This window comes from Musa acuminata, chromosome BXJ2-8, assembly GCF_036884655.1.
Source record: "Musa acuminata AAA Group cultivar baxijiao chromosome BXJ2-8, Cavendish_Baxijiao_AAA, whole genome shotgun sequence".
Classification (NCBI taxonomy): Eukaryota; Viridiplantae; Streptophyta; class Magnoliopsida; order Zingiberales; family Musaceae; genus Musa; species Musa acuminata.
Genome location: NC_088345.1, coordinates 9,066,323 through 9,084,323, shown reverse-complemented (window position 1 = coordinate 9,084,323; position 18,001 = coordinate 9,066,323). Strand labels below are relative to the sequence as shown.

Sequence of the window (18,001 nt, the reverse complement as noted above, 5' to 3'; positions counted from 1 at the left end):
GTCACTTTCTCGAATTGGAGCTTGCGACTGGTGACAACAGCGCTCCATGATTGATTGCTCACCTGAAGCGGATCTAAGTTGTGGGATGCGATCCGGATATGTCAGACGCAGTGTGCATTTGGGTTCCGGAGTTGAAATTTAGCCCGAATCCGATAAAATCTGACTCATTCGATTCTATCGTTTTAGTCACCACAAAGTTTTTTTTTCTTTTACTTGATAGGTGTTTTTACGTAATGCTCGAAGATAGTTCATTTGTCCTTACCAATTTTAATGTAACATTATAATTAAATATAATAACAATTTTTTTATTATTAATTTTAATGTAACATTATAATTAAATATAATAACAATTTTTATTATTATTAAAATGATGAGACACCAATCTTATCCAACTGTACAACATGGTCGGGTTTAGATTTGACAAGAAAAAATATCGTTGATATCTTGATTAGTTCGACGTAATTTATATCCGTATACGCACAATTATTTCGATGTGTCACCTATATGAAGATTGAGGTCGAGAAGATTTTTCAACTCCGTCCATTCAACGTCTAAATTAGTAACCGGAGATGTATAGATACAAATGTGAATAGAAAAAAGAAGTAAGCACCTAATGAATAAAAGCTTTTATACTTGATCATAAATGAATAAAAATATTTTATAGAATATTATGTGATAAAGCAATCTCTAACCACTTCGATTAATCCGCTCTTGGTCTCTTGTCCACATGAACAATATAGGGAGGATAGCCCCGAATTATCTACCTTAGACTTACTTTGGACTCTAATCCACATAGACAGATGATAGATAATGACATGAATCTTTTCCTTCCCTCGAGGACTTCGTGTGACAATTACATATCAAATGATGAATATATGATAGTGTATTCTTTATCAAGATGATGAGATAAAAAATCTTATACACAAACAAATACGAGCATGTTGTAACACTCAGCAAAAAAAATAAATAGTAATCACAATCACAAAGATACCAAAATTTACGTTGAAAACCCCTCCAACGCAAAGGGAAAAAATCACAATGCAAGCCAGAAAAACAAATCCTCTATAAAATTAATAAACATACAAATCTCAGAATCTCTTGCCTAAAACTCGAGCAACAGTCATAAGAGAACAATAGGGATACAATGATTACGTCACCATGCACAATATCCAGAGTTACCTCAAGTGATCACAACAAGAATCTATTATAAATATAATTTAACCTAAGGCAAGAACATTGCCTGGATTATTAAGAATGAAATGGCCTCTATGTTGCTCTCATCCTCTTCCATTTTTATCTTCTCTTATATCTCTAATCTCAACTATTGCTACTGCGTTTCTCACAGCCACACTCATAGCAGCTACAAGCCCTCTTTTATTTTATTCTTGTCTAAGTTAAAAGAGACGATTAAATGGCTATTGTGGGCTATGAGTTATTAAGGCCCACCAAGGGTTGAATTAATGACATATATGCCCAACAACCTCCGCCTTCAACCCATAAAGGAAACTGTCCCATGACTCATTAATATATAGTCATGTCAACCAACCGTCAGCACATCTTTTATCTTACTTTTGGTATGGTCTTTGTCAATATATTTGTCTCATTATCATCCGTGTGAATTTTCTGAAATTACAACTGCTTATCTTCAAATATATTTCGAATCTAGTGGTATCTGACATCTATATGCTTTGACTTGAAATGAAAAATTAGGTTCTTACATAAATAGATAGCGCTTTGGCTGTCGCAATGCACTACATAATTTTTTTATTTTAACCCCAATTTTTATAAGAATTTTTTTATTCATAATATTTCTTTGCTAACCTCTATAGCAATAATCAACATATTCTGCCTCTGTGATGGAGAATAATACACATTTGCAATCTAGATTATCATGACACAACTCCTCTTGCAAAAGTGAGTATAAAATCTAATACAGACTTCCTCGTATCAATATCTTTTACCATATCTACATTTGTGTAATCTGTCAACACAAGTGGTTCACCTCAAAGGCTTAAATAAACTTTGGAGCTCTCTTTGAAATATCTAAAGATCTATTTCACTACTACCCAATGCTCTTTGCTTGGATTTGTAAGAAATCTACTAGCAACACTCACTGCATATGTAATGTCCGACCTCATACATACCATCGTGTACATCAACTTTCTGACTACTGAAATATAAGGAACATTTTGTATTTTCTCTTTCTCCTCATCACTAGATGAACTCTAGTCTAAGCACACCTTGAAGTAACCTGAAAGAGGAGAACTACTAACTTTGTATTTCTTATACTGAAACTATCTAATACATTCTCGATGTATTTCTCCTATGATAACTAAATCTTCTTGATTTTTCTATAATGAAAAATATGCACATCTAATATTTATTTTACTAGCTCTATATTCTTTATTGCAAAGGATTCACTCAGTTCCTTCTTCAATCTGTCAATTGTAGACATATCTTTCTCAAAGATAAATATGTCATTAATAAAATGTAAAAGAATAATAAAATCCTCACAAAATAGTTTGATATACATATAATAATCTGAAGTCATTCTTTTATATTTATTTTCAACCATAAATAAATTAATTTTTTTGTACCATTATCTTAAAGCTTGTTTTAGCTCATACAAGCTCTTTTTCAACTTATAGATAAAATTTTCTTTACTTTTGACTTTGAAGCTTTTTTATTATTCCATATAAATTTTATTCTTCAAATCACTACGAAGGAAAGTTATCTTTATATTCAATTGTTCAACCTCAAAGTCTAGGCTAGTAGCAATACCAAAAACAACACAAATAGAAAAAATCTCTTTAAAGTTAATATATTTTTTTTGACCAAAGTCTTTCACAACCAATGCAGCTTTGTACTTTGGTTGAGAACATTGTTATTAAGTCTTCAACTTGAAAACTCACTTGTTCTCCAAGACATTTATTTTATTTGATAGTTGCACTAAATCATATATGTGATTCTTTTGTAGAGCATCTATCTCTATCTCTTTCTGTGTAACAACTAATAACTTCTTTCTCTACTCACTTTCAACTGTTTTCTAGTAACTCTTTGATTCACCTACATTAGTAAGCATCACATAATCATCTATAGAATATCTTTTGAAAGATTGATATTATCTAGATGATCTTCTCAACTAAGGTTCTATGAAAAGTTACTCCTCATCTTCTTCCTGCTCAACTTGTCCTATAGGTATATCAACATCGATCTCTATACCATCTTCCTGCATATCTTCCTTATCACCCTAAGGTATTAGATGAGTAACTAGATTATATTTTGATAATCCTTATGCATAAATCTTGGCTAGTGCCTCCTTCTTCAAATCCTCAAGGGTTTGATCCTCAAAGAAGACCACATATTTGTTTTTAGACGTCTTCTATTTTTCTAGATTTCAAAGCCTATAACCAAACTGATCATGTGAGTAGCCAAGAAAAATACATTATTTGGCTAGTACCTCGTCTCAAATAATTTTTCTGTAGCTTGGCGGCCTGTGAAAGCATATATTTGATTTTTTCAATGTTGGTGTGGTTCATCCTCTTTGTTATTGCATTATGTTGAGACGTACTAGGATATGTCATCTTATGTTGGATGTCATGTGACCTGCAATAATCATCAAACAATTTTATGTACTCACTACCATTATCGATCTTATATATTTTAATTACCTTTTTGTCTATCTTTTAACTCTAGCATAAAACTCTTTAAAAACATTAATAACATAAGCCCAAACTTTTCTAAAAAAAGTCATCTATAAAAATAATAAAATAAAGTACATCACTAATACTAGGAACATTAATATATTTACTATAAGTTTTTGTCCTCAAAGAACCACGTACATCTGTATAGACATGGTCCAAAGCATATATTTTTCAAAATAAAGTAGGACTAGCAAATGAAACTTTACGTTGTTTGCCAACCAAACAATCAATAGAAGAGTTCAGATGTATACCTCTAAGGTCTGGTAAGACTTTTCTCTTGAAAAGAACTTACAACCCATTTTTGCTCATGTGTCCTAATCGCCTTTGAAGTCTTTCTACATAGCATTCAATTACTCATCACAAGCTATAGCCTGCAACATATACAAAGTGTAATATTTCTTCCCACTAGCTACAATAAAAGAACTTTTACTAACCTTCCATCGCCCTATGTGAAATCTACTATCAAAGTCTTTATCATCTAGCCTTCTAACTGAAATTAAATTTAACCTCAAGTCAACCACATGCCTTACATATTTAATCATAAACTTATGATCAAGATTAGTCTTTATGTAGATATCACATATTCTAATGATGTTTGTTGTGTCATAATTTTCTATCTTAACAACACCATAATTTTTAGACCTGTAAATAGCAAAAAAACTCCCTTTGTGTTGTAGTAGGGTAAGAAGCACATATGTCAATCACTCACTCAAGATCCTGACACACATAAAAAAAAATATCATCAACAAAATCAAATAGTAACTACTCTGCACTATAGTTGTGGTATTTTATTTTGTTTTGATTATGTAGGCTTCACTTCTTTTCGTTTTTTCTTGTTCTCTTATGTTTCTTGCATTAATTCTTATAATTTCTTTTTCACTATAATAACAATAAACAATATCTTTTCTTAATCTTGACTTACTTCTACCCATAGGGATAGTGATATCATCAAAGAGAGAATAAATATTATACGTTGATTATATCACGATGATAGTGTTTTCCGTAAGAGAATAATAGAGATACAAGAATTATATCATAGTATATAATATTTATTCTCTCTCCAAGTAATCGAAACTACTGCAAATTTGAAGGTGAGAAAACTATCCGAATAATTGAGAATGATCTTTATATTACCCTCCTCTTCGTTTTTTTTTTTTTTTTTTTCTCTCTTGTTCTTTAACCTCAATCATCCTTGTGGTTTCTCCCTGTCACACCCATAGTAACCGCAAGCTTTTTTTTTTTTTGGGTAAGTTAAAAGAGAAAATATTAGCTGTGTGGGTTATGAAGACTCATTCTGGCTGAATTAATGGGCCATATGCCCAACACTGGACTCATTTGATAGAAATTGATCTTAACACAAACAATAGAATGAACTCTGGCCAATACGAATGCCTACTTTCCAACAATTCACAGGAAAACGTTATATGATCGTAATAACTGTGTAACTTTGTGAGCACCGACAGTTTGGCATTTGTGCAGGACGCAAACATCATAATCAACATTAGCGTCTCTCACACACAAAATCTAATTTGGGACGTTAAGTGCATCCTTTCCTAATAATACTACCAGCTAAGAAAAGCCAAGCCGACGTCTCGGATATTTTCTTGGTTGTCAATAGCATCAGACAACCGATAAAACACAAGGTTTCGACAATTGCAGGTAGGCTTTCAAATCCCTGATTGCCTTCATTATTCGTGTCTAAAGATTCTCTTCTTTTGTCTTCCCACGTTATTATGCAATGATTAAGCCAAGTCGTCGCCATTACCGGTGGTCGTATTGGGCCGAAGCTTACTCGAAGTCGGAAAGGTGGGAGAGCTTACTGAAAGGACACGGATTCTTTCGTCTCCCCTGCTCCTCCGGTGATGCCATGCTCCATTGAGATCTCCCTTCTTCGTTCCTCTCCTGCGTGTTTTATTGTTCTCAGACGACTCTCTCTACTACGTCGAGCTGCAAGTCTCTTGCAAACTGAACCGTGGTGACCTCGTAAGCCTGTTATTAGTAGTACTCATGCTCGTTTCGTTCGGTACACGAGAGTGCAGCCTGATTATGACCCAAGTGTCTGACTGTTTGATAGCAAGATCTTAAAATCAAATCTCATCTTCATCACTTATCATTTGTCAAAAGAAAAAGTTGAACGATATCGAATTCTGATGCTTGAATAGACATATAAAAAGCCTATGAAAACTGAGTACTATCTCCAGAATTTGGAATCCAAACAATCAATTTGGCCACTTTCATTGCATCTTCCAGAGTACAACAGTATAAACCAATAGCAAACCCTACCTACGCAACCCAACCATGGTGATACAATACATTTGCTACCACATCAACATTATCCTGCCCTTACTCTGCTACGTCAGTCGGTCGGGATAGTACATGTTCTCTTTGACATGCAATGCACATCATGCCCAAGCCTTCTCCGCGTGAGTTTACAATGTTAAGCTCTGCCGTCTTCTTTGTAAAGCTACTTAACTGAAACACGGGGTGCCCGCAAAGCTTCCTCATGCCCTTCCTAAAACCTGATCTATCCATTGCACCTTCTACTTCTTTGTCTTCTACAGCATCCAAATCACAACTAAGAGGTGAAATTTTGCTGGAAATGAACTCACGCTCCTCATCAGTTTCACCTTTCTTCTCACCATTAAAGCCCTCTTTATCTTTACCCAGAGATTGCTCAGAACTGAACAAGAATTTGCCTATAGCAACTTTGTCAAGAGCATACAAGTTTGGAGTTTTCTCACTCGTTTGCAGAGTGTATCTTTCTGAAGGATTAGTTGATTTCGCTTGATCCTTGTCACTTGGAGACTCAGAGCAGGAGTGGAGTCCCCTGGCAGCAAAAGCTGCCACTTCTCTTTCTCGTAGTGCCTTTATGATCAGTATCTTGAGGAAGTTCATTACTTGGACCGCATGGATCAATGCAGTTAAGGGATCAGCCATCTGAAAAATAGACATGAAATGGTAATTAATTGAAATTTATTATGCATGGAAGATTTCGAGATAGCTAAGAATTATAAATTTCTCTAGTAACCTGAGTCATGTTAGGTGCAAAAACCATTGCGATATTTCGAGCATTCATCTTATTCAAATGTTCATGCTCCACAACATCTGCCATCAAATTAAGAGCCCAGTCAAGCAATGCTGCTTCAGTTGGTGGTAGCATCCTCACAAGTTCAGAGCACTCTTCTTCACTATTACAGTGCATCACCTGATCGGGTGTCAGTGAGTCAAGTACTCCTCTGGGTAGTTCTCTAAACCATGCCTGCAGCAGCAAAATTAAAGCTTCTAATCATCCAATAATAGGTACATTGTTCAAGAGCCACCATGTCCCCATGTAATAAAAAAAACCAGCTAAAGAAAGACCGTCGACAAGAAACCAATGACAAAAATTTAAGTATTTGAGAAATTATTATTAATTTTTTTGGTACAGAACTAGCATACTGGAAGCTACCAGCCACACCTATCAAAGGCAAACAACACATTTAGCCCCAAAATTAAACACCTTGCTATTTAAATGCTTGTCTAGGATGGCAGCATAAAATACATAACTTAGGCAGTCTATGACACTAGTTAACTGCCCCATGTTGTTTAAAAATTTTGTGAAATAAATAACTCAGTTAAGGGCATTTTGTGCATTGAACTCAAATGATCTGCATCTTATAATACTAACTTGTAACTTATTATCTTCCATACATCAGACGATATGTGTAATTTCACAACTACTGTAGATTCACAAGCACCAGCAACCATTCTATAATTTGATACATGGGAACACATTAATTGTGTTTTTAACAACACTAATATAAATCGAATTTGATCGAACTAACAAATGGGGAAAAGAAGCGGGAATTTATTTTTGAAGTACACCTAGACGCAGAAAACATGGAGCATATTTGACAAAAAGTTGTGTTTATTGTGTTCTGTTCATTGAAGCAGAAACCCAGATTCTAAAGAAACACATTTCGCAAATGTGTTCATACCATTTTGTCCTTGCGCACTTAGTTTTGAAATTTAAGAAGAAATTTTCTACCTCTGACCTTCTAGAAAAAAGAATCAATGCTGAACTGGCTGAGTGTTCATCCGGTACTTATCAGAGATTGGAGATTGGGAATTCACCGAACCCCTGAGATTGGGTGGCCGTTCAGCCAATACCATGGACCAAAGACCTGTTTATCTGACATGATCATTAGAATACTATTAACTTGACCATTGAGATCTTCTGATCAATGGCTAAAACATGTTCTTTGATTGCGAGGCTTGGAAATAAATGTTCCATCCCATCACCAAGGGTTAAATGGAACCAATACTAAAGCAATTTGTAGATTCATGGGGACTTAACATGTGATCATTGGCACGATTTATTTGTAACAATAAGAGTAGTTCAAAAGGAACAAAGGTTATTTTATGGATAAAGGTATGAAAACCATTTTAGGAGATATGTGATCTTGAATGGCCTAGAATATCTTCATGTCCCAGAAATAAATAATGCTCAGTAAAGTAGCTGCTTAACAAACTGAATATAGCTTAATTAATCACAAATGACTTTAACAATAGATAGATACATAGGGTTGGATGTTGATAATACCTTTATCAGTCCCGCAAGACAATGCAAATCAATTCCATGTGGTACGATTCCTCTGTTCAGATGGTCTCTAACAAACACTTCTTGGCTATTTTCAGCATTAATTCTAAATATGCCTTCCACCTTCATGTGGAAAAGGAAGGACTAGGTCATTATCCAACTGAAAAATATATCACAATAATTGTCAAAATTCTACAAGAAGGAGCAAGACCTGTAGACCTCCTTGTAAATACAAGTGCCGTTGCATAGAGAGCAGAATACTAGGCACGCTGTTCCCTCTTTTATCATAAGAGCATTGCATAGATTCAGCAGAAACTCCGAACACGCTTGCACTGAAGAAAACAGAACCTCTTGTGAGACCACTTATTAGATTATAAGAATTGAAACTTGTACAGCTAGAATTAAATAAAAGATATGCATAAATTCAACAGAAACTCCAAATATACTTGCATTATGGAAATGACAGTTTATGGATTGGCTTGCGATAATCGATGTCACCTGGTCGCTTAAATACGAAGACATCCTACAACTTTCTATCTCTATATATATTGGGAGAGATTTGAAAAAATACATGTGTGCTTTGTTCACACTTCTGAAATTGCTTCCAAACTTGTTTGACTTTTCAGAGTGTGTACTATATAAGGTCCTATTTGGTTGAAGTTCCAAATGTTCCAACAGAAGTAACCATTTATGTGCTTGACTACCTTTATTTGTGTCTAGCAGGGGGGTTTAAGCATATGTTATACTAATCTTAAAATATTTGAAAGTCCTTATGCATGGGACTTTCAAGTTCCAAGAGGCCCCATAGTTTAGGCATCTGACCATAATTCTTGAGTTTCCCAGCTTCAGGTGGTACAAGAGGATGTTTGGGTGAAATCTGCGATTTGGAGGGATGTCCCATAAATCCCCCATTGCAAACAGGGCTTACTCCCATGGTTTTATGTAGGGATTGTAGATAATTTCAGAAATGGGCAATATGGCCAGTGGTGTTCATTTATCAGTAGGTCAACCAAGAATGGCCCAAATAGCTCGATTCATACAGCAAGATAAAGGAAAGGCCTAAATTCTTCCCCTACATGGTAAAAGTCAGAAATAGGCTGATGCATTGATGAACAAAGATGATAGTTCTTGAGCAGCCCTATTGTAAGTCTTGAGTTCTTTTCGACCAAAACCCAACGAAATTAGGTACCATAAAAGAAGCAAAAAAAAGTTACCAGAACTGTTTGTAAAGATCATTCTATGATTGCTAAGTACACTACCCACATCATAATTACTAAAGAAGAACCCTAAAAATCCCAAAACAAAGAAGGGCGAATTCCCAGAAAAAAAAAACCCATAAGTTTCAGAATTTTTCGCGTAGTACTCTTTGAAGTTTGAAAAATTCTGGCAGAGCACCTTTGATCGCATCAAAAGATGATTTTTTTACCCTCGTCATTTTGAAAAGTTCCTATCCTACCCTGGCCGCGCCTCCGCTCCACCGACGGCTCCCCTCTGCCCCGCCCGCCGGCCCTCGCTCGCCTCCTAACCCTCACCGTCGTTGCTGGCCGCGAGGTTTGAAAAAAATCCGTTCCCCGAAATTTTTCAAACTTGAGGCGTTATTTAAAAAATGCTGAAACTTCAGAAATTTGTTTTGGAAATTCGCCCAACAAGGAACGAGTCCGGGAAAAAAAGAAAAGAAAAGACAGACCTGGCGCTGGGAACCCCGCCGGGAACCTCGGGCTCCAACTCGACGGGCAGCCCGAGAAAGCCGTCGAACCGATCGAAGGTGACGTGAGCGACGTGCCGCACGTCGGAGGGCCACCCGATCTCCATGGAAGCGGGGGATGTGCGGCGGCACGCCCCGTCCTCCCCGGCTCCGACGCTACACATCACCAGCGACTTCCTCAGCGCCGCCACCAGCACCGCCATTATCGAGAAGGGATGATGCTGATGACGGTTCTCCTTCCCCTCCCCCTCTTCCCCGTCCGATCCGGGCACGATTAGCGGCGAAGAGATCGGGCACCCCTCCTCCATCTCCTCCTCCTCCTCTTCTTCTTCTTCTTCTTCATCCTCTTCTTCCTCGTCTTCTTCTTCTTCGGAGGAGGAGTGCTGCTGCGAGGGCGGCGAGGAGTGGAAGGCGCCAAGGTGGAGCTGGAAGCCGGCCATGGCGGCGGAGCAGAGAGGATGGTGGACTTAGTAATAGGGCTAAAATAGAGTCAACTTACCGGTATAAGAAAGGATGGTGGATGGGGTTGGGAGGGAATCAGAATGGTGATGTTGGTGGGAGTGGGAGCGGTGCTGGCGGTGGTGGTGGTGAAGTGGGGGGAGTGTGGTGAGTTGATGGCGACTTTTATCTTTATACTCACTCCTTCCAAATTGATTCGCTCTTCTCTTTTTCTGGAATCTTTTTTTCTCCTTCTTTTTTTCCGCTTTGCAGTGGAGAGGGAGAGAAGAGGCGAGAAGATAGACAAGGACGGATCCACATCGACGGCGATCAGCTCGTTAGCACAAGAGGCCGACCCCACACGTCTCCGGACTCCCCTAAGTAGTACGTTCTCCTGCGAACAGTCTTTTTCTAACCAACGAACAGCTTACTTACCTGACTTGTGATTGGATGCAGGATCCGGGCCCACAGGCATCTGCTTGATGTCATGCGTGAGCGCCGTCGAAACGCGATGGGCAGTAAACGTACCACGACGCCATCAGCACAGCTGTCTGTCACGTGGCACGGACGTCGCATTTACTTGCGCACGTTGGTCGTGTTGAGTTCCGCCATCCGCGTCACATGAACGTCCGCGTCAGCAATAAAACACGTCCACCATGTTTGATAAGCCGAAGACATGCAATAGACGAGGATAACAGATTCACACTCTTTACATTCACCATGAAGCCACGAATCTAAATGGGGTGAAATGTAATGTATATAATTATATATATGATCCATCATGCAGCATATAGTGGCATGCACTTTGGATCAGAGAAGGCGGAATCTAAGATTAGGCGGTGGGAGGGTACCCAATCCAGATTCTTTACTTATGTGGGTTGGAAAACATGACATTGATGCCAAGCACAATCTGCAACCAATCCATCTTGTTGATGAAGTTAAATGCATGTTGCTTACTTTGGAAACATGACATGTTATGATGTCATATAAGGACATTATTGGACTACGTCGAGTGTGGCCGTTGCCAACCCCCAAGCGGGTAGAAATGAATTAAAGGAACCATTAAAAGATAGCAATGTAATGACATGACATCGCACGTTAATTGGTGGTACCACCACTCGCCACCAATTCGCCATGCATCAGTCTCTTCCAAAGTTTTGGTGGCTGACTTTCTACTTAGTTTACTAAGATCATGTGCTGCTTGGGATTAGATATGCGAAGCTTCATCAAGACAGTTCATCCGAACATGGCGAGGGACTTATTCCACTTAACATTCTTCAAATAGAAAACTTCGTCATAAGACTGATCCATTTCAAGAAGAATGTCACGTAGAGGCTCATTAGTCTCGAAGCAGAGAGCATAGCTCAATGATCGGCTCTGCTACTGTGGAGTTTCACTCTGCTGTTTTGCCGAAGAGAAAAGACTCTGACCACCAGCAACACACAACGTGAGTGTATAATGCTTTCAGGTGGCATGGAGCGACAGAGCTGAGTCCAGAACGTAAAGGAGTATTTATGAAGGTGGGGTTGATGATGATTAGGGGGCAATATGGCTTAGTTACTTTCTCGGTACCAAAAATGAAGCACGTATTGATGACGAGAGGTTGGATATGATCTGTATCCATGTGACCATCATCGTCAAAAGGAGAGCGGAGACAACTCTGCTAATGATGGTTATCATCCACTGCAACCTTTTAATTAGTAGCAATGTAACCTCAAACAAGTAAAAAGGGATGGCTTGAGCACATCAACAAGAATGCGAAAAATGATCCAAAATAAGAAGTGAGTGGCTTTGAAATCCTGGAGACAGAATTGCCTGACTGGATCTTAACCATTGGAGGTTTTCGATTCCTGGCCCGTGGGCAGGTCGCATCTGTCTTGACCCAATGGACAAGACGGCATCCAAGTCCTTATCGGGTTATTCCAGGCATAGGCAGACCCAGTCATTCGTACTATCCACTTAGTTGGTGACTATTCTCTCGTGACACTTGTGGACAAGAAGTACATGTGTAAATGCTTGTGAAATCTCTTTCGTTTCATTAGCCAGTGGATGGAGATTGACGGCATGCGTGTGATCCGAGTACTGGACTTCTTTTGTTACCGCTGTTATGGCGTCTGTCTCGTATTTATTTCGTGTTGTACGGCGCAGCCGATACAGTTCGCCTGGGCCCGGAAACTCGAGCGTCACCGTTCAACGACTTGCCTCGGGCGTCGTGGATGCGTAGGCTGTTACCATCGTGCATGTGGCTGCCGGGGCAGACGGAGGAGGAATGGGCGGTGAGATGACAGCTTCTGACCGTCCCCCGTCTGTTGTTTTGTCCGCTTCCGTCACGTGGGGTGTGTCCGATGGTGCTGTTTCTGCAGGTGCGCGAGCAGAGCAGCGCTCTGTTCCTCGTGTCGTTTACTCCATGCACCAGAGACCACTGCACCTGATGCTCTCTCGCCTCCAACGACTTCTTTTCATTACTGGTGCATATTATCCTGATTCAAAGCGAACGTCATTGTGTTCGTTTGAAATGGATGTTTCCATGGCGGATCAAGTTAGGATCCAGAAACAGGAGCGTATCCGTCTGCACCCGTCGTCGTCAGGATCGGACGTCCGACGATCGCTACAAGCCAAATGGCACGACGGTGGCCTCTTCAGTGCGGATCATCAGAGTAAAAAAAACGAAAAAAAGCGGTCAAAAAAGTGTTGTATTCTAAATCAAACGGTCACCTGCATGGCTTTTGTCGCGACGACCGGTCCAAGCCAGTAGCAAACCGGATTCCCAGACAATTATTGTAATTAATTTAAGGGGGACCCCAACCAGGGCCTGTATTGGGATCGAGGAAACCGTTTCCCATATATCGCAATTAAATATAAAGTAGAAAGTCCCTTCAAACCTACAGAGATCCAATCGATTCAGGGAAGGGGACCCCTTTCCCCCGCCATTTTCTCCTTGTCTTCATCCCGATGATATGCAAAACGTAAATGACCAAATAATTTGCACTTGACCAATTACGATTCCTTAGCATTGACCGTCGGATCGGGAAGAAGGGCATCAGATCCGTACTGACACTGGCGTCCTCCCCCCGCCAAGTTGGCGAGATGTTTAAGAAGGGAATCAACGAAAGACAACAGTGCCAGCAGTTCTCCAGTTCACTAGCCACTTCGAACGGCTACGTACTCAAACGTGGCGGTTCACCATCCTTGAGAATGGTGAGGCGGGAAGGAAACCAAGGCCCTGTGGTCCCCGTGGAGGAGTCAGATTTGACCACGTTCTGGTCCCCTCTTCGGTTGCCCGCGCCAAGCCAACCCGGGAGGAGAGATAAAATGGTTGCAGAATACTACAAAGGGAGTTCGAATTAAAAAGAATAAGGGAAAGGAAAAAAACAAAGAAAAAGGGAATTAAGCGGGAAAAGAAAAGAAAAAAAGAAGAAGCAGACAGAATTCAGGCGGGAGAGGGCTGGGAAGTGGGATCGGCGGAGGAGGGGAGGTCGGGGCCGACGCGGCAGCCTTCGAGCATGAAGACGACGTCGGCCATGGACGGCCTGTCGAGCGGGTCAGGGGCCGTGCAAAGCAGCCCCACCTTCATCCCCAGCAGGAACTCCTCCCACTCCGAGGACTCCGGGTCCAGCTCCAGCAGGCCCGGCTCCAGCAGCTCCGCCACCTGCCCCCGTTGCAGCTGCCGCTTCACCCACTTCACGATGTCTTCCTCATCGTCCCCAGCGAACGCCCCCGGCCGCCGCCCAGTCAGCAGCTCCAGCAGTACGATCCCGAAGCTGTACACGTCCCCCTCCCGCGTCGCCTGACCCGCGGCCGCCGCGTCGGGCGCCACGTATCCCAGGGATCCCACCGTCGTTGCCGACGTCGATGCCGCGGCTGCGGCGGCCGCTGCACCCGCCGTCACCACAATCGGCTCTAGCCCGAAGTCGGAGAGGTGGGGTTCGAAGTCCGCGTCGAAGAGGATGTTCTGCGGCTTGACGTCCCCGTGGACGACCCCGGAGGCGTGGAGGAACGTCAGCCCGCGGGCCACGCCGAGGGCGATAAGGTGGCGCATGGGCCAGTTGAGCACGTGGCCGTCCTGGTGGGACGCCTCCTGCAGGAGCGTGGCGAGGTTGCCGTTGGGCATGTAGTCGTAGACCAGCAGTCGAACATCTGGTGGGGGGCCAGCGTAGTAGCCGCGGAGCACGGTCAGGTTCCGGTGCTTTACCTTCCCCAGCGATTCCGCCTCCTTGCGGAACGCCGCCTCCTCGATCACGATGGCTCCGTCCGCCGACGTCGACGGCAGCCGCAGGATCGACAGCACGGTGCCATCGTTGTAGCACGCCTTGAACACCAGTCCGTGGCGACCGCGGCTGAGTACGTTCTCCTCGTCGAACTGCCGCGTCGCCTCCACCGTGTCAGCGTAGGTGTTCCTGTTGCTGAACATCACCAGCTTCGGCCCGCCATTGTTCTCACCGCTACCGCCGCTCCCAGCGCTCGATCCGCTGCCCCTTCCGGGGCTCCGTTTCTTCACGCCGGCCCGACTATCCAGGAAGCGTCTTCGCCAGCGCAACAGGCTGAAAACAAAACAGCAGCAGCAGACGACCAGAATGCAAGCCGCGGCCGCAGTGAGGCCGATCACCAGGATAAGATACGTCCTCTTCCTCTTCTTGCACGCCGTCTCCAAGGGGTGACCGCAGAGATCTGGATTCCCAGCAAACGCCGATGGATCGCCAAAGCGGGAACTCACCACCCCTGGAATTTCTCCTCTCAGGCTGTTATCGGACACATTGAGGTGCGCCAACCTGGAGATGAGAGCAAGGGAGGACGGAATTGAGCCCGATAGCTCATTGTCCGAGAGGTCGAGCGCTTGAAGCTTAGAAAGACTGGAGAGTGAGTCGGGAATGTCGCCTGAGAGATGGTTGCCGTCCAACATAAGCGTGACCAAAGTGGAACAATTGGAGATATCCGGCGGAATTATGCCCGACAGATTGTTCCGGCCGAGGTCGAGCTCCGTTAGGTCGGAGAGACGGGAGATATCCTCCGGGATGGGGCCTGACAAGTGGTTGGACCGGAGCTGTAGAATGGTGAGGTTGGAGCAGTTAGCGAGCTCCGCAGGGACCTCGCCGGTGATGTTGTTGTAGGCAAGCGAAAGAACTTTTAGTGACTGGAGGTAGCCATATGTCGCTGGGATTGAGCCGGAGAAGGAGTTGGCAGTTAGGTTCAGAATCTGCAAGCTCCATAGGCTGCTGAAACCCTCCAAAACTTGGCCGGAGAACGAGTTGTCGGCGAGAGATATCACCTGAAGGCTTGGTAATCCGAACAGCTCCGCCGGGAGGTCTCCGGAAAGGTTCTTTTGGCCGCTGAGGTCCAGCGACTTCAGGTTCAGCAGCCTCCCGATCGACGCCGGAATGACGCCGGACAGGCTGTTCATGCTCAGGTTTAGTGTCTGAAGCCCCGTGAGGTTTCCGATCGTTGAAGGAATCTCGCCGGAGATACCATTGCCAGCGAGGACCAACGTGGTGAGGTTGCTCAGCAGCATCAGCTCCTCTGGGATGACGCCGGAAATCTTGTTGCCATAGAGCGACAGCGTTTCGAGCTTGGAGAGCTTAACGAGACTCCCGGGAATCGAACCGGAGAAGAGGTTGCCGCCGAGGTAGAGATCCCTCAGCTGGCTAAGGCGACTAAGAGCGGCCGGTATCTCAGCGGAGAACCGGTTCTCCTCGAGATCAAGAACCTGAAGGGCGCTGCACTGCCCGATCTCCACTGGAACCGGCAGGGTCATCGAGTTCCTCCCAAGCCGAAGCTCTTGCAGTAATGCAAGCCGTCCGATACCTGGCGGCAACGAGCCGGTGAAGGCGTTCCCGAAGAGATCCAAGACCGTGAGCCCCGAGGCATTGACAAGCCACGCGGGGAATGCTCCTGCAAGCCGGTTTTGCTTGAGGTCCAGGACCTGGAGGGCGGCGGAGTAGCGACGCCCCTGCGGAGGCGGAGCAAGCTCGGTGAATTCGTTCTGCCCGAGCTGGACGATCCGGAGTGATGAGACGCCGGTGGTCGAAGCGTTGTAGAAGACGGAGGCGGGCACCGCGCCAGAGAGGCGGTTGCGGGCGAGGGCTAGCACCTGGAGGTTGGGCATCTCCGCGATGGCGGCAGGGACGATGCCGCGGAGGCTGTTCCCCTGGAGACTAAGGTGCCCGAGGGAGGAGCAGTTTGCAAGGACAGCGGGAAGTGTACCCTCGAGGAGGTTGCCATCGAGCCAGAGGAACGCGAGTGCGGGGAGGCCACCAAGGTTCCCGGGAATGGTGCCGTTAAGGCGGTTGAAGGAGAGGTCAAGGAGCTGGAGGCGAGGGGCGGTGACGGAGAGGTTGGCAGGAATCGACCCGGAGAAGGCGTTGGAGGAGAGGTCGATGTATCGGATGTCAGGAGGTAGTGCGGTAGGGACAGGGCCTGTGAAGAGGTTTCCCGCGAGGCTGAGGACTTGGAGGTTAGAGAGATTGGAAAGAAAGGCGGGGGGAAGGGGACCGGAGAGGGTGTTTGACTGGAGGTAGAGGGTGCGGAGTCGGCCGAGGGAGGCGAAGGACGGGGGAACAGGGCCGGACAGCTGGTTGGTGCGGAGGCTGAGTCGCTGGAGGAGGTGGAGGTCAGCAAGGCGTGGGGAGATGGGGCCGGAGAGGCGGAGGCGGGGGAGAGTCAGCTCGACGACGCGGGAAACGTCCGGGTCGCAGGCGACGCCGCGCCAGGAACATGGGGCGGAGGGGGAGGAAGCATCCCACCCCGCGAGGGCGCCGAGAGGATCGCGGAGGGCGCGGCGGAATGCGGTGAGGGCGTCGATCTCGGCCAAGATCTCGGAGGTACGGTTCAGATGGGGCGCTGGCGGCGGGGGCGGCTGAGGCGGCGGCGGGGTTGCCGAGATGAGAAGGGGAAACAGCAGTAGCGGGAGGAGGAAGAGGGAGAAGGCGGAGGAAGCGGACGGCATCCTGGAACAACCAAAATATAGACTTTTCGGCACCGTAGCGGAGACGAGCGTAGCAGTGGTAAGTGGGGAGTGGATGGTGGTGGGTGATCTTCTAAGTTTTTGCTCAGCGGCAGGAGGCCGAGGACAGATGAGATGAGAAGAGCAGAGGGGAGAGAGAGCGAGAGGGGTTTTTGGAGTGCTTTCGCTCTTTCCCTCCCTCTTTTCTCTCTGTCTCTCTCTCTCTCTCTCTCTCTCTCAGAGTTCGAGGCTTCATTTTGAATAAAATAGTAAATGCGAGCAGCGACGGAAAGTGTTGCAGCAGAATCTCTCTTTGAATTGGGATTAATTATCCCAAGATGGGCAAAATTATCCGTTAGTAAATGGTACCGGATAAAGGTTTCACTCGATAGTGGGGCCGGCGCATGTTGATGGTGTCAGTTAGAGAACGCTCCCTGTTGTTGCTGGAAGGAGCCAAAGCTTTTCTTGGTATATTATGGAGTACAGCGAGTTTGGCTACTGAGCAACATCACATAAAGCCTGTTGTGAGGATTCAAGATATATATATATATATATATATAAGGATTTAACTTTTTCATATATTCTCATATAATATTTTTTTTCTAAAAAATAAAATTACTTTTGACTTTCACTCATAA

The 18,001-nt window shown here is 44.1% G+C and overlaps 2 protein-coding genes across 2 annotated transcripts; both read right to left on the bottom strand.

Moving 5' to 3' along the window:
• Positions 1-5,907: 5,907 nt before the first annotated feature.
• LOC135619093 (rho GTPase-activating protein 5-like) lies at positions 5,908-10,599 on the bottom strand. The gene is made up of 5 exons (XM_065120733.1): positions 9,971-10,599; positions 8,495-8,615; positions 8,287-8,406; positions 6,733-6,963; positions 5,908-6,641 (listed from the first exon to the last, which is right to left on the bottom strand). The coding sequence occupies exons 1-5, from the start codon at positions 10,426-10,428 to the stop codon at positions 6,048-6,050; spliced, it is 1,524 nt and encodes a 507-aa protein (XP_064976805.1). The 5' UTR covers positions 10,429-10,599; the 3' UTR covers positions 5,908-6,047.
• Positions 10,600-13,248: 2,649 nt separating this feature from the next.
• LOC135619092 (probable inactive leucine-rich repeat receptor kinase XIAO) lies at positions 13,249-17,751 on the bottom strand. The gene has a single exon (XM_065120732.1). It carries the CDS (start codon positions 17,364-17,366, stop codon positions 13,857-13,859), a length of 3,510 nt encoding a protein of 1,169 aa, XP_064976804.1. The 5' UTR covers positions 17,367-17,751; the 3' UTR covers positions 13,249-13,856.
• Between the last annotated feature and the right edge of the window lie 250 nt (positions 17,752-18,001).

What these genes read in the sequence shown, in the direction of transcription:
- LOC135619093 (XM_065120733.1), bottom strand. Translation starts at nt 10,428, where the DNA reads ATGGCCGGCTTCCAGCTCCACCTTGGCGCCTTCCACTCCTCGCCGCCC. An exon ending in ATTTACAAGGAGGTCTACAG is followed by an intron (nt 8,407 to 8,494) that starts GTCTTGCTCCTT and finishes TTCCACATGAAG; the next exon opens with GTGGAAGGCATATTTAGAAT. An exon ending in GTCTTGCGGGACTGATAAAG is followed by an intron (nt 6,964 to 8,286) that starts GTATTATCAACA and finishes TTGCTGCTGCAG; the next exon opens with GCATGGTTTAGAGAACTACC.
- LOC135619092 (XM_065120732.1), bottom strand. Translation starts at nt 17,366, where the DNA reads ATGCCGTCCGCTTCCTCCGCCTTCTCCCTCTTCCTCCTCCCGCTACTG.